General features: G+C 37.2%; 1 protein-coding gene across 1 annotated transcript; it reads right to left on the bottom strand.

Annotated features, from left to right (window-relative positions):
- Window positions 1-3,635: 3,635 nt before the first annotated feature.
- Window positions 3,636-4,834, bottom strand: LOC149154931 (uncharacterized). The gene has a single exon (XM_089441411.1). The coding sequence runs from the start codon at window positions 4,514-4,516 to the stop codon at window positions 3,944-3,946; it is 573 nt and encodes a 190-aa protein (XP_089297537.1). The 5' UTR covers window positions 4,517-4,834; the 3' UTR covers window positions 3,636-3,943.
- Between the last annotated feature and the right edge of the window lie 18,114 nt (window positions 4,835-22,948).

Here is a 22,948-nt window from a genome sequence, read left to right as displayed (position 1 = left end):
TGGTTCATGACAAGCAAATGGTTGCAATTGTGGATTGCCTATAAGTTTGGAGGAACTACTTGTTGGGAAAGCCATTTTGTGGTTAAACTGCCAACATATAATGGGCTACTTTTCCACACAACCTAAGCTGTTCTCCAAATAGGCATGCTAGTAGGACTTCTTAGCGGTGTTTGACTTGACCATTGACAATAGTCCCAATCAACTCAATGTAGTAGCTAATGCCTTGAGTAGGAAGGCACAAGTTGCCACACTTAGGAAGAGGAGTTACCTATACCCAATGAAAGTCAGATTCACATAGTAATAAAGTTTTAGAACATGATTAAGGAGGGATTGTAGTTTGATCAAGCCACAAAGAACATTTTGAAGTAGGCGAAGGAAGGAAAAACAAGATATTTTTGGCTCCTAAATTGATTCTTGTATTTTGGTGAGCATATCTATGTGCCTAGGTCAAGTAGTCTCAACAAGGAGCTCTTAAAGGGATGTCATGACTCACCTTGGGATGGCCACCTAGGAGAACATAGAACATTGGTATTGTTGGAGAGAGACTATTTTTGGGATCATATTGAACAAGACATGGAGGACTATGTTTGTATTCGTATTGTTTGCCAACATGACAAGGATGACTCTAGAATGCAAGCAAGTCTATTGTAACCTTTACTGATTATGGAGAGACCATGGGTAAGTGTTTCGATGTAATTCATTACACAACTTCAATACAATGAAATTGAAAAAATAAAATAAAAAATTAGATAAATTAAAAAAATCAAAATATTTTTTTTAAACATAAATAAAAATATATAATTTTTCTTACCAAAAATTATATTAATTTATCATTACAGATTCAAAGAAACATAACTCATTCAATATTTACATCTATACTTTTAACTAGTGCAACCATATAAATTAAATCATTTATAAAAATTGATAGACATAAGGCATAGTCTAACTTATAGACGAAATGGTCATTTTCACAACCATTTTTTTGGTTAATTTTAATAAAAATCACAAAGATTTTTAAAAACTTGAATTTAAATTGTTTAATCTGCATAATTCAAAACTGTATTTACGTATTCAAAACTGTATTTTAAACGACAAAAAATCTCGAAATTGAAAACAACTATTTCGTCTATAAATTACACCTACATCATAATACTTATCTTATAATACATCTCACATGGTTAAAAATAAATTATAACTTTAATTTAAATTATTATTATTATTATTAATTATAAAAATAATTAATATATGAGTTAAATATATATACATTTAAAAAAATATATAACAAGATTTTTCACTATGGAGATTCACTTCCACTTTATTATGGAGATACTTAATTAGTAAATGCGTTTTGTGACAATACCATAGGTCAATATCATGGCTTACTAATACTACATGCACAAAAAACTATAATTCATGTGTATATGACATTTTATTTTATTAATCAATTTAACTAAAATGAGAAAAAAAAAATATAATTATTTTTAAAATAAATCTCAACATTTAATATATAACTACTATTAATTTTTTTTTAAATATTCTATAGAAATTAAATCTCTACTATCCACTTACTAATCATTAATAATTAAATTAATAGTATAAAACTTTATTTACAATAAACACATTTATTAAAAAAATTAATACAGAATATAATTTTTATTTTTATTTATTTATTATCTTTTATTAAATGTGTTTTATATTTCTACACTGCTAGGGTATGAATGATCCTGCAAGCTCCGTTGTTGGAAGAATCCTTTGGGCCATTCTATTGCGGACTTGTAAAAATGTCTTTGTAGAGATTTCTCTCATTTGATTTCAGAATAACCTTGACAGTTAATAAAGTTTTTAGCAATGTTATAAAAACTATGGTTAGACACTTTAGTAATTTTACAGACCAGGATGCTTAAACATGGTATTTGGCAAACTTTCGGGAGATGAAATTTAATGATAAAGAAAACAAAAATATGATGGTTGATTTTTAACAAAATTCTATGAACAGTTATTTTGGAGTTGCTAGTTTGGAGTTTTTAATGCTAACCATCATGTATATACATAATACTTAGTTTATTTCTAATAATGTGAACAGTTTGTTTTAAGTTTTCAATCTTAGTCATTATGTTGGGAGATATTTTTGAGTTTATTTGGAATTATATTGTAAAGCATTATGTTTTTTCACAAGGTAGGAAAATTTATCATAACTCAGTGGTCAAACCAGCAGTGAGGACAACTATCTCTCGTGGCTACAGGCTGATGGGTGTAAGGGGGCAGGCTCTCGTTTCTGCTAGAGGCCTCTGGGTCTTAGGCTGTTAACCTATTTCCTTATGTCCGAGGAAGACTACCTCTTAACCAAACAAACACAGTTTTGGGACATACTCCAGCCCAGTAAAACACTATATTGTAGCTTTAGTTAAATTTTTTATTTTGTTTTTGGAGATGTAATTTTGTATAATATTAAAAATGGCATTTTAAAATTTCATTTAGGTTATTGCTATCTTTTTTAATTAAAATAATTTGAAATAATAAAATATTTGATTTGATATATAATCCAAGTCTATGTTCAAGATTTTGATAATAATTTTACTAATGTATATGTTGGAGAATTGTTTGATCATTAAAACAATTCACTTTTTAAATCCAAAGAATCATATATTTTTTTTTTTAATGAGTTTATAACCTACTTATTATCAATGTCTATATCACTAATTTTTTTTTTCCAAACGAATCATATTTACCTTTTTTTAATGGGTTTATAATTTACTTATTATCCATGTATATATCAATTTTTATTTATTTATTTATTTATTATCGATGTCTATATCAATTTTTATTTATTTATTTATTTTTATTATGTATTTTGTATTTTGCGATGACATATACCATGATTAAAATGTTTGAAGGGAAGCAATTTCACTGAACTAACAATTTTTTTTTATTAGACCATTGAAATAATTAATTAGTTTAATTAGATATTCTTACACTTAATTATGATTTGCTCAAACTCATCCATTGAAATAAAAATATCTTAAAATACACCACCACCAGCAATACAGCTTCCTAATTCACATTTATCAGTCCAATATTTAGAACAGACCTCATAAGAATTCATAAAAATATCTTAAAATACACCACCACCAGCAATACAGCTTCTTAATTCACATTTATGGGTCCAATATTTAGAACAGAACTCATAAGAATTCATAATACATAATGCTCAAAGGATTTTACATAATTCAAAACCAGTGAACCAAATCTTCAACAAGAAAAGATAATGATACTTAAAATTGATAATGTCTGTAGATCTATCTTTCATATCAGATAAAACAAGAAAAGATAATGGTAATGACATATTTGGAACAGAAAACTTATGACAATGGCAATGAAATATGTGAGACAGACAATTCCAAAAGTTGTATGAACATTAAAATAAAAATATCTTTAAAAAAATCACCACCACTAGCACTACAGCGTCCTAATTCACATTTATCAGTCCAATGTTTAGAACAGAACTCATAAAAATACATAATGCTCAAAATATTTTACATAATTCTTTATATAATTCAAAACCAGTGAACCAAATCTTCAACCAGAAAAGATAATGATACTTAAAATTGATGATGTCTGTGGATCTATCTTTCATATTAGACAAAACAAGAAAATATAATATATAATAGTAATGACATATTTGGAACACAAAATTTATGACAATGACAACAAGATATGTAAGACAGACAATTCCAAAAGTTACCATTACATAGGATCATCAGACCTTTAAAAGGAAATCAAATAAAAATATCATGTTCATCCAGTACCTCTGAGCATATAAAACAAACTAAACCAGATATTAAAGCATACCCAACAGAAGCATAACAGAGGAAATGAACTCTACTACTACATCAATGAACTCTATTACTACATCATCCATCTGCTACTTACCGCCAAAGGACGTCTAGCGACTAGAAAAGTGAATGTCCACAGTTTGCTTTTCCACAACAGCTTTGCCACGCCCAGTCTGGACAGTATGCTTTTCCATAGTAGCTTTGATCTGCCCCGTCTGAACACTATGCCTTTCAACGGAACCCTTGACTTGCCCGGCCTGAACAGTATGCTTTTCCACGGCGCCTTTGATGTGCCCGGCCTGAACAGCATGCCTGTCCACGCCGCCTTTGCATTGTCCAGCCTGAACGCGATGCTTTTCCACATTAGCTTTGATCTGCCCCGTCTGAACACTATGCCTTTCAACGGAACCCTTGACTTGCCCAACCTGAACGCGATGCTTTTCCATGGCGCCTTTGATGTGCCCGGCCTGAACAGCATGCCTTTCCACGGTGCCCTTGCCCTGTCCAGCCTGAACGTGATGCTTTTCCACGGCGCCTCTGACGTCCCCGACCTGAACAGCACGTTTTACCACGGCGCCTTTGGTGTGTCCGGCCTGAACACGATTCTTTTCCAAGGTACCTCTGCTCTGCCCGGGCTGAACACGATTCTTTTCTGCAACTCTCAAACCCTTCCGACCCTCCATTGCTGCGACAATGTTCACGCCCAACACTAGGAGGTAAACGTCCCACAGATCAGTAGCGATTGTGGGAGCAAATGAGTTCTGCAATAACCCCAAGTCTTCTGTATTTAATTTGTAAAATGTTAATGGAAACCGTGTGGAAGAAGGAAAAGAGTAAGAATGGAAACCCTGTGGAAGAAGGGAGCAAAGTCGAAGGAAAATAATAAGAAAAGGGGCGCGGAGGAAGTTTAGAGGAAAGATGGGTATATCTAATTTGTAAAATGTTAATGGAAACTCGGTGGAAGAAGCGAGGAAAATAGTCGGAAAAAAACAAGAAAGAGAGAGGAAGGAAAACAATGAAACGTTCAAGGAAAGATTTGCTTTCATTGTGGGTCAAACAACCTTTTTTTGATGTTGATGGTCATTGGGTTCTTAGAGGGGGCACAGCCGTTTTTTAGGTGACCCCGTGATATTGATATCTATGAATATCAGAGGGCTGGGAGGTGCCCACAAATTAGGCTCCATCAAGGGTCTTATCTGGTTACATAACCCGTATTTGATTCTCTTCCAACTTCCCAGAAACGATGACCAAAAGAGAAAAAACATGGGAAGCTTTCAGATTGGAATGTATGTGCTACAAACGCGAATGGAATATCTGGGGGTCTTGGGGTTATGTGGAATGGGGGTCTTGGGGTTATGTGGAATGCAAGCAAGATTTCACTGAAAGCATACCATTATGATGCAGGGATTATCTTGACAGGTTACTTAGCGGGTTCCATCCAGAGGATTCGCATAATCAATTCATATGCCCCTTATAATAACACGAAATCTTAGTGGGAAAAGATTTCTGGTTCGGGGATTCTCGGGCTGAGCTCGCTGATAATAGCTGGAGATCTCAACTTCTCTTTGTGTTCGGGAGAGATATGGCGGGACAGATCTAAGGTGGACTATTTATCAATTTTTTTCTCTGGAATGTTGGAAGCACACGATCTTATTGACGTTGCACCAATAACCATTGGCCCTACATGTGGGAACGATCGTGAAGGGACTGAGGGTAATTCCATGGGGTTGGATCGATTTATTATGAAACAATCACTGTTTGACCATTTGGTGGGTGTCAGCTCTGATATTATTTCTTCCTTCATTTCCGATCACTAGCAGGCTATTTTATTAAGATGGGAAGGCATGGAAAAGCGGAGGATCTACGCTTTCAAGTTTAAATAGTTACAGAAGGAGGCCTTTAAGAATCTGGTTTACGGGTGCTGGAATGGGGTTCAGAATTCTGCTACACAGAACGGTATGGCACTTTTTTGCCAGAAACTTAATACGCTGAAAAGGGAGGCTTGCATATGGATAAAGGAGATAAAAAGGCAGGAATGTTAGCATTAATGCATTAATGGAGAAAGTTAGCTTTTTTATGTTTAATGGAGAAAGTTAGCTTTTTTATGTTTAAGTGTCTGTTGTTTTAGAATAGAATAGGATTGAAATCTTATTTGTTAGGGAGTGGTTCAAACTATTTTATCAATATGAAAGCTTATATGTACTAGGGTATTCCCCTGATTGAATATAGTGTATTGTATGAATATAGTGTATTTTATGAGTGTTTGTACACTTTCCCCATATCTTACCTGGAGAGTCAGTTAATATATAATTATTATATTCATGGTATCAAAGTTTCAGGGTGGTCGATCCTATACCCTGAGTGGAGAGCGCGACTAACGTGAAATCGTCAATTGGTTTGGAAGGCTAATTGTGAGGATCCCACTCTAACACTCCACACGCTTTTTATTTTGTCCACCGCCGCAGATCTGGAGTGTAAAGTTGCGAAGACCTTCGCTAATCCGTGGTGCTACCTCGCGCCGACTTAGTTTGCTGCGGATTGTTGCGAGGTGGCTGCTGTTTGGGAAGAGCGAAGTCATGGGGAAAGATTGCCGTGTTGCCTGCTCGGAAGATCTGTCCGAACGCTGAGTGCTTGAGCTGTCCACAAGCCTGCGTGAACGCTTTTGCTGCGGATTGGTGTGGAGCGCGAGCAGGTTGATGAGGACCGCCGAGGAGGAATAGCTGTGGAGATCTGCCGTGGTTGAGGTGGAATTCCGCGAAATAGCTAGAGTTTGGAGAGCCGAGGGCATTTCTATAGAGTATCCTGCGTGGGAAGAAGGGAAAAGTTAATAAACTATATATTAATTTGGTTCTTTAAGTGAGATATTTCGAAAGTGTAAAAACACCCCTACAATATACTGTATTCAATCAGGGAACAACAATCAGGGAACAACTTAGTATATATAGGTTTTCACACTATGGGTTTAAATCATGGGTTGAAATCATTTCTTAAATAGTGGATCTGATTTCAATTATTTTTAATCATTCTCTAAATAGTAAGGTCTGATTTCAGTCACTCCCTAAATAGTAGGATTTGAGACCAAATCTTAGAATCTCAATCCTATTCTTAAAGAACTAGCTATATAGTTTATTAGCTTTTGCCCTTCTTCGCAGGCAAGATACTCTATAGAAAATGCCCTCGGCTCTCCACGCTTTTCATCCAGGTGAGATACCAGTTAATTTGCGATCACAGGAAAAAGGGAAAAGGAAAAAGATCTGGCGATCACATGAAGAAGATATTAGAATGAAAAGCTGTGCGACCTGGATCAAGGTGGGTGACAAAAACACAAAATTTTCCCATATGCAATAGAACCTCAGGAAGCAGCATAATGCGATAAGGAAGATTCAGGATTCTGAAGGTGGTATACACATTTTTCAATCTTTAATTGAACAGGCTGCTGTGTCACATTTTAGAGGTCGGTATACAGCACAAGAACATGAAATTTTGGCCCAGATGGAATTCATCAACCTGGGGCCTAACATGTTTTCAGTGGAGGACAATGAACTATTGGGACGCCCGATCTCAAGGGCAGAAATATCAGAGATATTAAAGGAATGTGCAAAAGAAAAGCGTCATGGGCCAGATGGGTGGGCGATTGAACTCTTTTGTCACTTCACAGAGTTGATGATGCCAGATCTGCTGGCGGCTGCTGAAGACTCCAGGAAGAAGGGGTATATCTCGGGGGCTGTTAATGCCACGTTTATCGTTTTGTTTCCCAAAAAGGAGCAACTGGAAACTTTTATGGATTATAGACCAATTTCACTGTGTAATTCGGTATACAAGCTGATATCAAAGCTGATTGCGTGTAGAATCAAAGCGATCTTGTCGAGGTTCATCTCGAAGGAACAATTTGGGTTTTTGGAGAGTAGGCAAATACAAGATACTGTTGGTATTGCTCAGGAGCTGATGCACTCTATCAAGCCCCGGAAACTGAGAGCTTCTTTGCTGAAGGTAGACCTTATCAAGGCCTATGATTGTATCGATTGGGAATTTCTGAAATTGGTGCTGATGAAATCGGGCAGGTCACAAATGTTTATTCTCTGAATCATGGCTTGTATTCAGACCACAAATTTCGCGGTTGTTATAAATGCGCTCCCAACTCAAATTTTCAATGCACAAAGAGGGTTGAGACAGGGCTGCGCTCTCTCGCCCTTGCTTTTCTTGATGGTGATAGATTGTTTTAGCTGGTAGATGCGGGAGGCAAAAGAATTAAGTTATAACTCAGGGATTAAAGTGTCCAAGCATCAGTGGTTAACCCATATGATGTTTGTTGACGATTTACTTTTTGGGGGAGGCATCGGTGGCAGAATGGAGCCATATTCACAGGATCCTTTCCAAGTTTGGATCAGCAACTGGTTTATGCATGAATGGGGTAAGTCTCTGTTGGTACATGATGACAATGACAAGGAAGTAGAAACATAAACTAGAGATTTATTTGGGTCCCAGTTATACATATTGTTGAAGGTTTTAATTACCTAGGATATAAAATTAAACCAAATGGATATGGCAACCAAGGTTGGGAGTGGCTGATTGATAGATTTTAGAGGAAACTGGAATGCTGGAAGCACACGTGGTAATCTATGGGTGGCAGAGTGATTATGTTGAAAGAGGTGTTCCAAAACATTGTTGTTTACTAGATGCATTTATATCTTCGGCCAAAAAAACTATATATAGGCCATGCAATCCCTCTCTCCATTTTATGGACTATCTGGGTAGTAGGAATGCAATCATTTTTATTAAAAAAGAGCTCTGGTCCGGAACGACATTAATAAGATTATATCTTTATACTATGAGATGAGACCGAGAAAGAAGACCAAAGGTCATAGGAAAATCAAGTTCAAAGATTAATGGAGAAATTATCCAGTGGGTTTTTTCGATGGGGCATGTCAAGGGAGGCAGTGCGGATGTGTTTTTTATCCACTAAATAATTATGCAATCTCAGGATTCTAAAGCTCTTCCACCTGCAGTTTTATCATATACAGCTGTAAACTTGCATGCAGTTACAAAAGGAGGATTAATAACGGACACTAAATCTTCTTTGACCTTAACATTTTTATTTTTGGTGTCGTTGATATTCTGGGCTGTAGTCTCCGTCTCGTTGACTCAAATGCATTGTAAAATCTATTGAAGGGCAAATTATGCCCCAATATTTTTCTGCATTGTTTTGATGAGTGTGTATGTTTGTTCATTCTATCAATGTTTACTGGCATATTTGTATGCATTGTAAAATCTATTGAAGGGCAACTTATCCCCCAATATTTTTCTGCATTGTTTTGGTGAGTGTGTATGTTTGTTCATTCTATCAATGTTTGTTTATTGGTATATTTTTTCATAATGGTGTAGTATAAAGCTGTTACATTAATTTTTGAAAATTTAAGTTACAGTTATTAATCTTCAAGATTTTAGGTGTTCTAGAGTGCTCTACGGGTTCTTTATGATATTGAATTCATTTCGGCTGTAAAAGAACAATTTAAACACTCTCACAATAAAATTTCTTGAAAATTTTCTTGCTAAATTCTTCCCAGAAAATTCCCTGTCTAGACACCCTTTAAAATAAAACATAGGTAGTTACTTCCCCAAGCATCTAATTAGATATCCATGGCTACATAATGACTAATCAAATCCCAATGATGTAGTTCGTGAACCACGCCTCACTACATATACAAACATATATCACTGATAATCTAGTGTGTAAGTCAGGGTGAAGGATCTAGACCACACTCATGGCTAGCAATGACCCAATGCGAAGCATCTTAATTGAAGTATAAGCAGCATAGATCCATCTTAACTACAGATCGATTTAACATGAGCCGAAAGGGATCAAACTTCATATATATATATATATATGTATTATAGCGGACATTATTTTTCTATTTATAATATAATTTTTATTTTAAAGGGGCACAAACGGATGGACATACTTACACATCTCCACATACTGGGCTGTAGAATGAGAAGTGCATATTTACACATCTCCTCATACTGAGATGTAGAATGAGCCTCTCCGCTCAACCAACATAAGAGAAAAAAGGAGAATCTCAACCAACATAACAGAAAAAATGAAAATCTACCATACATAGCATTCACCCAAAATAGTCACCGTCATGATAAGTGGTGATGAATCAGAAGAACAAAATGTAGCATTCTATAAAAAAAAAATTGTTTTCAACGATAAAGTTGATGTTTTTCATAAAAAAAAAATTGACATCACTTCATTTTATAAGGATTGATAGTCCAACTTGTTGGTTTTAAGAATTGGTTTGGGATAACTGCAACCATCTTAACCTAAAGAATTAAAATACTCCCACTTAAAAAAATTCACCTAACATTGCACACGCTTTTATACATCTTACACCATCTGTTACAAAAACATGTGTGTAATAAATCAAGTTGGAATGAACTGTCACGGCCTAACTCATGTTCATCCCATGGTCATTCATGGTTCATTGCAAAGCAAATGCAGTAACTTGATATGACTTCCATGTTCATCCCATGGTTATTGATGGTTCATTGCAAAGCAAATGCAATAACTTGATATGACTTCCATTGGAAATGAATAGTTCAAAGTAACCTAGTGGTCGTCCATTGAATCAATGTGGAAGAGTGACCTAATGAAAACATAAAAATCTGCCACGGAACACTTTTAGGTTGTGATAACTCGTCCATTGAATCAATCTCGAAGGGTGATATATCAAATATATAAAATTTATAAGGGAACAATTTATGTTGAATAACTTGTAATTAGGTTCTGGAGGTGTAAAATTTACTTATTATTGGGTGAAATAACAAATATATGAAATCTATGAGGGGACACTTTATATAAAATGTATAAAATTTATAAGAGAACACTCCATGTTAAATGAATGGTAATTAGTTTTAAACATGTGTATATGTATTGTTGCATGTGATTAAATGTGTTGTATGTAATTATAAATAATTTATATAGCATTGAAAATGTTTGGAAATTCAATTTAGTTTTGGAACCTATAAAACAATGTTATGAAGATCTAAATGGAGGCTTTTGTGAGTAGAACTATTTAAATATTTGTCTTTCAGTTCCATCACATAAATGTATTGATTGCCAACACGTTTCAAACCAACAAATGTTGTTCATCATTAGGACGATTAGGTGATGAATCACATTGCTTGGTTTGAAACGTGTCGGCAATCAATACATTTATGTGATTGATTTATAAGACACATATTAAAAAATGTTAAGAAGAGATGGAGGTGGCACCTGAAGTTTAGCAGTGCGTAGATGCTATAGCTGGTTGAGGCATTTTTTTAGAGCTGATGTTGTGGTGTAACGTTTATTGACAAAGAAATAATACTAAATGTTTTCTCTTATTTATAGACACTACAACATATGCTCCCTCTAGACTGCCTCTTGGCACAATATTTTTTTTTAATCAAATTGTTTGTTCAATAATATACATTAGTGAACGATAAAATTTTTTGATGTAAAATTGATTAGTACAAACATATTGAATGAATGGATTTACAATGATGTAGTTTGGATTATTTTGTCAATAACTAGGTAATTGTGTAGGTTGTGTTGTTGATATATTTTTTCTAGACACAAACTGTGTAGAGTTTTCAAATGGTTGATGTTTTGAGTGGACACTCCACCCATCGTTAGGGACATAGTTTTTTCGACATTTTAGTTCAAAGCTCTTAAAAAACTCTACATAGTGTACATCCATAAGAATTGCATCAACAACATGATTAACCACTGTGAAAACCCACACATTCAAATTGTGTAGGTTGCTATAAGAAATATTGTTGATTAAAGTTGTTTTCTTTGATAATGTATGCGAAGGGCATGTGATTGGGAATTGCCACTAAGTAGCGTTTGCAACAAGAAAATATTGGATAACAAAGATTTAAAGAAACTTGTCTAGAGTGCCCTATATTCCCTAAATAAGCCATCACTACCATGTGCAAGTTTTGACTTGAATTTCACTAAATATTTTTCTAGGTATACTTGTATGTATTTCTTCAAAAAATAAAGATCACGTCTTTGAAAAAATCAAAGAATAGAGGGCATTGGTGGAAAAGAAATGTGATAAACCTTTGAAATGTTTAAGATTAGAGAATGAAGGAGAATTTATGGGCAACATCTTTGAATGTTACTTGTCACATAATGACATATTTTCACATAGATATGTAAGTTACACACCTTAGTAGAATGGTGTTGTTAGAAGGAATAATTAGACCTTGGTGTTGCCCACCATTTGATTTAGCCCATAGGCGACCAAAATACTTACATGAAACACATATTTCCAGCTTGTAGATGCTTCAAAGATGAAATATGTAATACTTAGTAGTACTAATTCTCAAATTTTGTGTTGATAAATTCCTTTTGTTGTTCAATCCTTGTTGACGTAATCATGTTATCATGAGTTTTTAGCTTGAATGTGGCCTCTAGTTGACTCAATAATTTGAGTTTCTCCCAAGTTGAGTCAGTCCTGCAACGTTTACACATTTATTAATATCTTTCTTTAATTGTGGTAGAATAGTTCTCATTTCATTGTAGTATCCTAGCCAATAAGACAAAATAATAATCTCGGCTTTGAAAAAATACTTATTTTGAAGTAACGTCAATTATCCAAATATTGGCATTACGCCAAAGAATTTTTTGCACTGCTTTTGGTCAATTGAGTTGTAATCACTTTGAATACTTGCATTTTTTTAGGCTCACACCTAAATGAAATTCCACTCTTCGATTTATCCAATTTATTATCTTAGTATCAAAATGTATGATTTGATGGTCAAATAAATTGGTTTTTGATCTCTTATTATAATTTTTGTTTAATGAGTTGATTTCCAAGTCTATTCATTTGAATGCTATTATGGACAATTTAACTTGTGTGACCTATTTCCAAACTACAAATGGATACAACTTATTTGATTAAGGCATTTTGTTCTTTTTATGAAATGTAAATGAAGTATGGATAACAAATTTGTTTTGAAGCCAATATATACATCATTGTTTAAAGAATTATGAAAACCCTATGCAATATGCGATACATGGATAAATGTAGAATTTTTCAGTTTTGTGTATATTGCATAATTCATAATGTTTTTTTTTTACAAAACATTTCATAATTTGCACTATATTTTTTACTTCATTTTGAATATTCTAATTCAACATGTAAATGTTGGTGTCACTTGGCTAGACTTTGGCATGAAAATTGCTTATATAAATGGATTTTGAAATTTGGGTTTTATGATTGCCCAAATTCACTTTCTTTTAGAATTATGGGGCATTGGAAAGGATGCTTATTTTAATGGAGACAACATAAGAATGGTTTTAGGTAATAGGTTATAAATAATTATCTTTAGATACATGATAGCTTCTCCGAATGGGAAATCAAAGTATTAAAGGGTATAGTAAGTTTTTAGTTTTAATTCTAAAATCTTGAGGAATTAGGATTGTCTAGAAGATACCTTGTCTAACATTCTAGCTAAGTTTCTCCTGAACAAAGCAACTAAATTCTTGATTGTTGACCTCAAGATATGTCTTGTTCTTCTATATGCAATTTTATTTTAATCAAAATGCATTTTAATCTCCTAGTAAAAAAGAGAATGGTTGTTTATTTGATTTAATGAAAAATCTAAATTTTTGTTGATTCTAATTGTGAAATAAGGTTTGTTTGCAAAATGAAAGTACTTGTTTGATGTTTTTTTTGGATTGGTTGAAAGATATTTTGATGGAAACAAACATTCCCTAACTCATGCCTAAAGTCAATGCTTTGGTTAGACAAATAATAATGTAAGGAAAGGTGGACATAAAAAAGGATTACACTTTCAATGCACTTGGATGTCAACATTGAAGAATTTTCATAGGTTACTCAAATATGCCATTTGCATTTGCATCTACATCTTGGTAATAATGTGAATTTTCAACTATCCTATACAAATTTTAATCCAAATTTGGTTGTTCACTTATCTCTAAATTGAATTATTTTGTACAAAAATTTTTGGTCTAAAATTAAAATTTAGGTTGGAAGTGTAACCCTACTCCTCTTCAGGTAAAATGATGTAAGGGATCCAATGTTTCCTTCTTCACCTTCTTGGTAACATTGTTGGAGTGATAACACTACTTGATCATATTCTAATTCTAATGTTGTTACCCTTGTCAAAATGTGCAATTACCCTTCTTCCCCTTTGTGATGTAAACCTTCTTGCTCAATTGTGAATGATATTATTTATAAAGTTTATTATACTGCTATTTTTGCAGATTTTAATTTTTTTTCTGGTGGGTAACAAATATAATATTTGGAATTAAAAAATATACACATGTAACATATTTTGTTTATCATTTAGTGTTTGTGATAATTTGACGACAATACATATGATATGTCATCTTCCACAACTTCAAAAGTTGGTGATTGTTCATTGCAAGAAATTGGAGGAGTTTCCACGTATGGAATCATTGTTATCTTCAAGGTATTTGAACACAAGTGGGTGTGTGAAGTTGAAGAGCATACGAGGATTGGTGCAGCCCTCGCAACTTCAATGATTGTCAGTTAATGTGTGTTCTCAGTGAGAATAGGTGAAGGGCATCCAATATTGTATTTCATTACATTATATGTATGTTTGATATTGTCCCAAAGTGATCCGGATTTAAACAGGAACGCAACAAATTACAGAGATAACCATATACACAAAGATGCAGCGAAAATAATACTTCATTTCATTAATGGAAAATACTGAAATATGCTTACAAATAGAAATGGCAATAAACTAGTTAGGGCGATGGTAGCTTATCTCTGAGAAGAGATGTGATGGCTACATGCCTCTGAACTGTTCTAAAGACTGTATTACAATGAGGCTCGAAGGCCTATTTATTGTTGAGAAACAATGGAAAACCCTTCACATCCCAAAACCTAACCCTAGAAGATGAAACGCCAAATTGTGGGCCCCGTTTGGGTAAATTGGTACATCAATTTCCCGGGGTCGTAACTTTGGCATACGATCTCCGTTTGACGCGTACGATAGCTCGTTAGAAAGATCTATCCGAGAACTACCACTTTGGGAAGGGCAACATCGGTCCATGGACCCATGTTGCCCCCAGATTCCCAAAAAAACGTCGTTTAGGGACTCAAAACGGCTCCGGAAGTTCAGGACCCAAAAAACTGCTAAAAATAGTAAGTTGTGCTACAATTAAGGAAACTGAAAATGCTGAGAAAGACAATGGTGGGGGTCCAGGTGGACTTGGCAGGTGGCCACCAATATCCACCTGGATCATTCCTCCCCCCTTAGGAAGCAATGGTCCCCATTGCGTTGAGCTCCTCCATGAGATGAGGAAACTTCTGCTGAACTTGTTCCCTGGTGAGCCACTTGCCCTGCTGAAGGAGTTGGCCCGCTTTGACAACTCGATACAGTTGGATATTCTGTTGGCGAGTGTTCTTGATCTGTGTGTCCATGATCCGATCAGTTGCAGCTTGTTCCATGCAATCTGGATTTAATTCTGTGGGTTTGAGTTGTTCTGCAATGTCGGATGTGTCTAGCAATGGTGGAAAGTATGGCCGAAGGCGGTCCACATTAAATACTGGGTGCAGGCCAAGGAATGGGGGAATGCTGAGCTCAAATGCATTGTCTCCCATAGCCTTAGTAATGGTGTAAGGACCATATCGGAGTGGTCTCAATTTCCGATAGGCTCCAGTAAGGCGTTCCTTTTGCAAATGCAACCAGACTTTGTCGCCCACCTGAAACTTGTGTGGCACCCGATGTTGATCATGTCGCTGCTTGTACTTGGCATTTGATTTCTCAAGAATGTCATGGACCTGCTGGCGAATATGTTGGATGCGCTCAATGAAGCTGGTGGCCTTATCTGTTTCGGACTGGACATGAGCTGAATTCATGTGAGTAGCTGCAAGTGGCATGGCCACATCAATGGGGCATAGTGGCTGGAATCCCAAACCCACCTGAAAAGGGCTATGGCCAGTGGAGCTGTGAAGAGCTCGGTTGTAGCTGTGCTGAACGTAGGGGAGGCTCTCGTCCCATGTGCGTGGATGCTTTGAGTTATACATGCGCAGAATGTGCACAATCATCCTATTGACAACCTCTGTCTGGCCATCAGTTTGAGGATGGAAGGCTGTGGACTTCGTGAGTTTGGTGTCCAGCATTGACCAGAGACTGGACCAAAAGGTGCTGAGAAACCGACTGTCCCGATCTGAGATGATAGACTGTGGGATCCCAAAGTGCACCCACACTCGTTCAAAGAAGAGTTTAGCAGTGGCTTCTGCTGTGATATTCTTCTTGCAGGCCATCATAATGGCCATCTTTGAGAACCTGTCGACGACCACAAAAACACAGTCATTTCCATGCTTAGTGGAAGGAAGGCCTGACATGTAATCCATGGAGATGGATTCCCAAGGTCGACTAGGGGTAGGCAACGGGGTATAGAGGCCTTGCTTCTTAATGGTCGGTTTGGCAATGGCACAGGCAGTACATGATCGGATGTACTTCCCAACATCCTGTCGAAGATTCGGCCAATAGAAATAGTTTTGCAGTACTGCCACTGTTTTCTCGACCCCGAAATGCCCAGCAGCCCGACTGTAGTGTGCTTCCCAAATCATCTTGGCACGCTCGCTTGAAGGAACACAAAGGTGACCGAGGTGGCATAATAGGGCATCCTGGAGGTGAAAATCTGCAACCTGCCGACCCTCCAAGAGTGTCTGGTATGTGTGGCCGAATTCTGGGTCGCTTTTGTAGAGAAGTGGCCAATCAGAAGTCTCGTGCCCGCAAGAGTTGAGCACGGTGGTTAGCGCCATGATCGGTGGTCGACTGAGGCAATCTGCAACATTATTGGTGCTGCCCTTTTTATACTTGATATTCAAGTGAAACTGTTGCAGGTATGTAGACCACTTCTGATGGCGATCATTCTGCAATTTCCCTTGGGTCTGTATGAACTGCAGAGGTCGGTGGTCTGTGTGGATGACCGTTTCCTTCCCCAAAATGTAATGCTTCCATTGTCGGCAGGCCTGTACAATGGAATACATCTCTTTATCATAAGTGGGGTACTTCCGGACTGTGTCTGAAAGTGTTTCACTGTGATATGCCACTGGATGTCCATGTTGAGTAAGGACTGCCCCAATAGCATAGTCAGAGGCATCTGTCTCGACCTCAAATGGTTGTTGTAAATCTGGTAACGCGAGCACTGGTGCCGTGCAGAGGCGATCCTTCAACTCCCTGAATGCCTTCTGTTGAGATTCAGACCAAAAGAATTTTTCTTTCGCCCCGCCCTTGGTGACTTGACTCAAGGGCCAAGAAATATGAGAAAATCCCAACACAAACCTGCGGTAGAAGTTGGCAAGACCTAGAAAGCTGCGGAGCTCTGTTAGAGTGGTTGGAGAGGGCCAATCCCGAATGACTTGGACCTTGGCTGGATCGACATGCACCCCCTGTTCATCAATGATGTATCCCAGATACTGAACCTCGGTCATGCCAAAAGTGCATTTCTCCAAATTGGCACATAGCTTGTGTTGCCGCAGTGTTTGGAGAACCTGTCGGATGTGGTGGAGGTGCTCTTCCCAACTCTGGCTGAAGATCAGAATGTCATCCAAGTATACTACTACAAAGGAGTTGGTGAATGGCCGCAAGATGTCATCCATTAGCCTCATAAAGGTTGCAGGAGCATTCGTCAATCCGAAAGGCATGACCAACCATTCGAAGAGGCCCTCCTTGGATTTGAAGGCAGTCTTCCACACATCTGAGGGTTCAATTGGTACCTGGTGATATCCTGACTTCAGATCGATCTTGCTGAAATATTTCGCCCCCTTTAGTTGGTCTAGGAGGTCATCAATCCGCGGGATCGGGTACCTATTACGGACAGTGATCTTGTTCAGTGCCCGATAGTCAATACAGAGTCTCCACGTCCCATCCTTCTTCTGTACCAACACTATCGGGCTCCCACAGGGCGAAGAACTCGGACGGATGTGACCTTTCTGCAGGAGCTCCTGAATCTGCCTCTTGATTTCATTGTTCTCCAGAACGGAGCGCCGATAAATTGGTCCATTGGGTAGCGGCGCACCTGGGGTCAGATCGATGGAGTGCTTGACTTGACAGTGCAGAGGAACCCCTGCCGGGGAGGTGAAGATGTCTTCGTACTCCTCCACAATCTTGTCCATCTGTAGCTGCCGTGCAGAGGGACCCCGTTTGGAGGCCGCGGCCACTGTCTTCTTCTTCCCTTGAGGGCGTATCATCAGGAAAACAAATTTCCTGGTTTTGGAAATGATCTTACTGCATTGTTTTGCAGTAATCAAAGAGATGGCGGCAGGTGGTGCTACCTCTGGTATCCTGAACAACTTATTTCCCAATGTAATAATAACAGCACGGGGCCTTGATTCATACACAACATGTCGCTTCCACAAGTATGGTTGTCCTAGTAATACATCACAAACTTCAAGGGGAGCAATGTCACACAATACCTCATCCGTGAAGGGCTTGATGTTGTATGGAAGGCGACACTGCTGGCTCACGCGAAGATCTCGCCCTTGGTGAAGCCACCCAATGGTGTATGGTTGTGGATGTGCTGTGGTCGGTAAGCCCAACCGCTTCACGACCTCTGCCGAAATGAGGTTCTTTTGACTCCCGCTATCAACAATGAACTGTATCGGGGAGCCCTTTACCCACATCTGGGAGTGGAAGAGACGCTCCTCCTCCTCTGGATCTTCGGGTTCATTTTTCTGGATCTTTGCGGTAGCAACAGTGGCGCTGGGATCCGCATCAATGATCTGCTTCCCTTTTTCATACCCCTTATCGGGTTCTGACTCAGAGTCGGAACATGCATCTGATTCTGAAACCTTTAGCTCAGCCACCAGTGACTGCTTGGCCCGACACTCACTTGTGTTGTGAGTGGAGCTCTTATGGAACTCGCACCATTTTCCAGTGTCCTTTCTCGGCTTCGCGGCATTGCTCTTTGCTTGCAGCTTCGGCTGGTTGTCTTGGGCTGTCCCGCCTTGGCTTTGTCCTTTGTTCTGTGGTTTAGGGGCACCTTTCCCCTGCTTTGGATTCGCAGATCCAAAGTCTCGCTTCTTTTGTTTAAACTTCTGCTCGACCTTGACGGCATACCGGTATGCTGCGCCGAGCGAGGGGATGTTTAGGAACTGTATTTCTTCCTGGATGTACTTGTGCAGGCAGCCACGGTATTTGAGTATCAAATGTTGCTCCGAATCCTTGATACCCAACTTTGTGCGAAGGGTATGGAAAAGATTGGTGAACTCCGGCACGTCTTGGTCCCTTCCCTGCCGCAGCGTGGTCCACTTTATGTATTCATCCTCATAGCTTCCGACAGGGTAGTACTGCTCCTTGATGGCATCCCGGAACGAATCCCAGGTGGGTGCGGCTGAAAATAGTGAGCCAGTACTTTCATCCTTCTGCTCGCAGTAGGTTTCCCACCAGTCCTTGACGTGGGGGGCTGCTTTGAGAAGAGCAAAAACAATCTTTTCCCGACTCGAAAATTCATGAACAGAAAAATAACCCTCTAGCAGATTTAACCATTTATCTACAGCATCGGCGTCTATCTGACCCTCGAATATGGGGATTTCAAAATTAACTTGTACCTTAAAGGGTGTGGCGTTTCCAGAGGAGCTGCTGGAAGCCGATGCGCCGCTTCTGGGTAGCCGTTGAAGGATCTGCACAAAGCTGTCCATCATCGCGTTCCGTTGTCGCTCGAGCGCTTCTTCGAGCAAGATTTTGATGGGATCTCCTGCCCCCTCGTCTTTCTTCTCGTCCGCCATGGGAGGCCGTCGGGATTTGCGAGGCTGGTCTTGCAAAGGTTCAACCAGTTCAAGCCCTAACTCCTTATATCCCGACCTTGTTGGGGACATGCAAAGAAAAACAGAGAAAAAGCAGACCGCTCTGATACCACTGATCCGGATTTAAACAGGAACGCAACAAATTACAGAGATAACCATATACACAAAGATGCAGCGGAAATAATACTTCATTTCATTAATGGAAAATACTGAAATATGCTTACAAATAGAAATGGCAATAAACTAGTTAGGGCGATGGTAGCTTAGCTCTGAGAAGAGATGTGATGGCTACATGCCTCTGAACTGTTCTAAAGACTGTATTACAATGAGGCTCGAAGGCCTATTTATTGTTGAGAAACAATGGAAAACCCTTCACATCCCAAAACCTAACCCTAGAAGATGAAACGCCAAATTGTGGGCCCCGTTTGGGTAAATTGGTACATCAATTTCCCAGGGTCGTAACTTTGGCATACGATCTTTGTTTGACGCGTACGATAGCTCGTTAGAAAGATCTATCCGAGAACTACCACTTTGGGAAGGGCAACATGGGTCCATGGACCGATGTTGCCCCTAGATTCCCAAAAAAACGTCGTTTAGGGCCTCAAAACGGCTCCGGAAGTTCAGGACCCGAAAAACTGCTAAAAATAGTAAGTTGTGCTACAATTAAGGAAACTGAAAATGCTGAGAAAGACAATGGTGGGGGTCCAGGTGGACTTGGCAGGTGGCCACCAATATCCACCTGGATCACAAAGTACAACAAACAATTTTAAACATGTCGTGTTTTAGATGGAATTTAAATACGTCAAAGGCATTTATTTAAGGGAGTGATTCTATTTGGGCCTTTGTCATTTTTCCATATCCACTTCGAGTTTGTCACGTGTCCCACCACTATGTAAAAACATGCACTTGTATTATTACAATTTGCGAGATATGCACTATGTTCTGCCATGACAATAAGTGGATATCAAGCTAAAATATATGAAAAAAAAATCAACTTCAAACCCATTTTGGAATGGAGGAATACTTATTTAATCCAATAATTATTGTATAAATTAAATTTTAACTTTACCGTTTGTATATATGCATTTGAAATGAACCATGTCATTCTGCCTTTCGATTTGATATCACCAACATTTCTTTAATTAAGTAAAGAAAATACTTCTTAGCATGTCATGATTACACATTTCATCCATCATTAAATGTAGAAATTATATTTCAAGTTAAGAAATTGTATATATGCATTTGTTATATGCAATTGAAATTATTCCTATAATTATACCTTTTTCATTTGATACAGAAACATTTTTTTAATTAAGTAAAGAAAATATTCTCAGTTGTTGTCTTCGTAGCGAAGTGTCCCCAACAGGTCCATCATGTATTTCTATGAGGACTTTGTTAGCATATTTTTTCTTAAGATATCTTAAGAGCACTTGATCATAGTTTATGTAGAACACAATGTCATTAATTAATTGGTACTCTAAAGACTTGAGCCTAGACTGTCTCTTTTTCTTCAAATTCATATAGATAGGAGTAGTTCCATTTTGAAAGTTTTGCCTTAGGTCATTATACCAAGTGTTTGTATCAACAAGAACATATAATACTTAATGAACACAAAATATATCTTATTTTCCTGGCATTCTTATCATGAATCAATTGGGTCCAAAGCTTTAGCTACTAATTTATATAGACCTTCATCTTTAACTATAGTTCCAAGCTTGAATCCTAGATCATATTCATGGATCATTGTCATCTAGTTTCCTCTTCACCCACCAAGTTATTTCTTTACAAACAATGATCTCAAAACTAGGTGGGGTATAAGCACTTTAGTATGATTATTTAAAATATAAGGTTTGAATCGTTTGATGACCTTACATAATGAAGATGTTCTTATGAATTACTATATAGTCTAGCTTAGCTCATTGTAGATTAGTGCTCATGAATGGAAGAAGACACTAATTCCCTTGATCATATTTTCATGCGAGCAATGCCGAAAGGGAATGATCAAATGCAAATGTACATAGTGAGAATTCCTTTCGAAAGTTTGGGTTGTGAAATGGCGGGTCGAAATGTAGGAGCACTAAGTAATAGTTTCTACACAAGAAGATATCATTATTCAATTGGTACTATGAAGACTTGAGACTTAACACTCTCCTTTGCCTCAAATTTAGATAGCTAGGAGTAGTTCCATGTTACAATTACTTCCTTATCTCATTATATTAGGAGCTTGTATTAGAAGGAACATATAAGACAACTTGCACATAAAGAGACATCTCATTTCCCCTAAGTATAGTTGTAGGATTAAATTCTAGATCATATGTCTTAAAGGCTATCATTTGTTTCCCCTATATTCACCAAGTTATTTTTGTACAAATAGTGATCTCACATTAGGGTGGAGTACAATAACTTTCGTATGGGTTTTAGAATATAGGGTATGAATTGTTTGACGACCTTAAAAATATAGAATTCTCACTTATTTTTTCAATCGCTAGATAGTTCATCTTAGCTCCCTATAGAGAAGTGCACATGAATGAAATTCGACAATCATTCCCTTGGTCATCTTCTATGTGAACATTGCTATAAGGGAATGCTCAAATGTAAATGCATATAGTGAATTTTTTTTTACTGAAATTTCTATTGTCTAATACTAAGCTAGTGACTATTGCATCCTCATTAGAGGAAATTTAGCGTAAAAGTGGCATCCTAAGGAAAAATAATAAAATAATAGTTATGAATTTTGGAGGGAAAATAACAAAATTACTTTTTTTTTTTACTTGTATTTTTGGTTATCTCCTTATCAATTTATCTAAATTTAAAGTGTAGGCACTCATTGGATGCCGAATTAAATTCCACATCCAACGAATACCCCATTATGCATACTTTTGAGAAGACCCACATAGATAAAAAAATGTTAAAAAATCAAGTTGAACACACTTTTTAAATGTATCTTCATTTTTTGTCAATGTGGGTATTCTCAAAAGTATGTATAATGGGTACTCATTGGATGTGGAATTTACTTTTGCATCCAACGAGTGTCTACACTTGAAATTTGGGTAAACCTATAAGAGGATAAACTAAAAATACAAGTAAAAAAATAGTTTTTCTTCTTTTCCCTCCAAAGTATTTACATGTACCTCTTTTTAAATTTAAATAATTTTGATTGGTTTACATATTATAACATGGAAATTAAGTGAAAATTTTCATGAGAACTTTTAGGATGAAATTTCCTCTAATGTTTTTTTAAATGCTTCCTTCACAACCAAATTTCATTTATAAAATCATTCTTTATCATATTCTTCAAAGGTTTTACAA

Source organism: Pinus tabuliformis, chromosome 9, assembly GCF_031772625.1.
Source record: "Pinus tabuliformis cultivar Carrire ecotype Pingquan chromosome 9, CPIR1, whole genome shotgun sequence".
NCBI lineage: Eukaryota > Viridiplantae > Streptophyta > Pinopsida > Pinales > Pinaceae > Pinus > Pinus tabuliformis.
The sequence above is the reverse complement of the archived record's forward strand: the minus strand, read 5'-3'. Positions and strand labels throughout refer to the sequence as shown.

What these genes read in the sequence shown, in the direction of transcription:
- LOC149154931 (XM_089441411.1), bottom strand. Translation starts at nt 4,516, where the DNA reads ATGGAGGGTCGGAAGGGTTTGAGAGTTGCAGAAAAGAATCGTGTTCAG.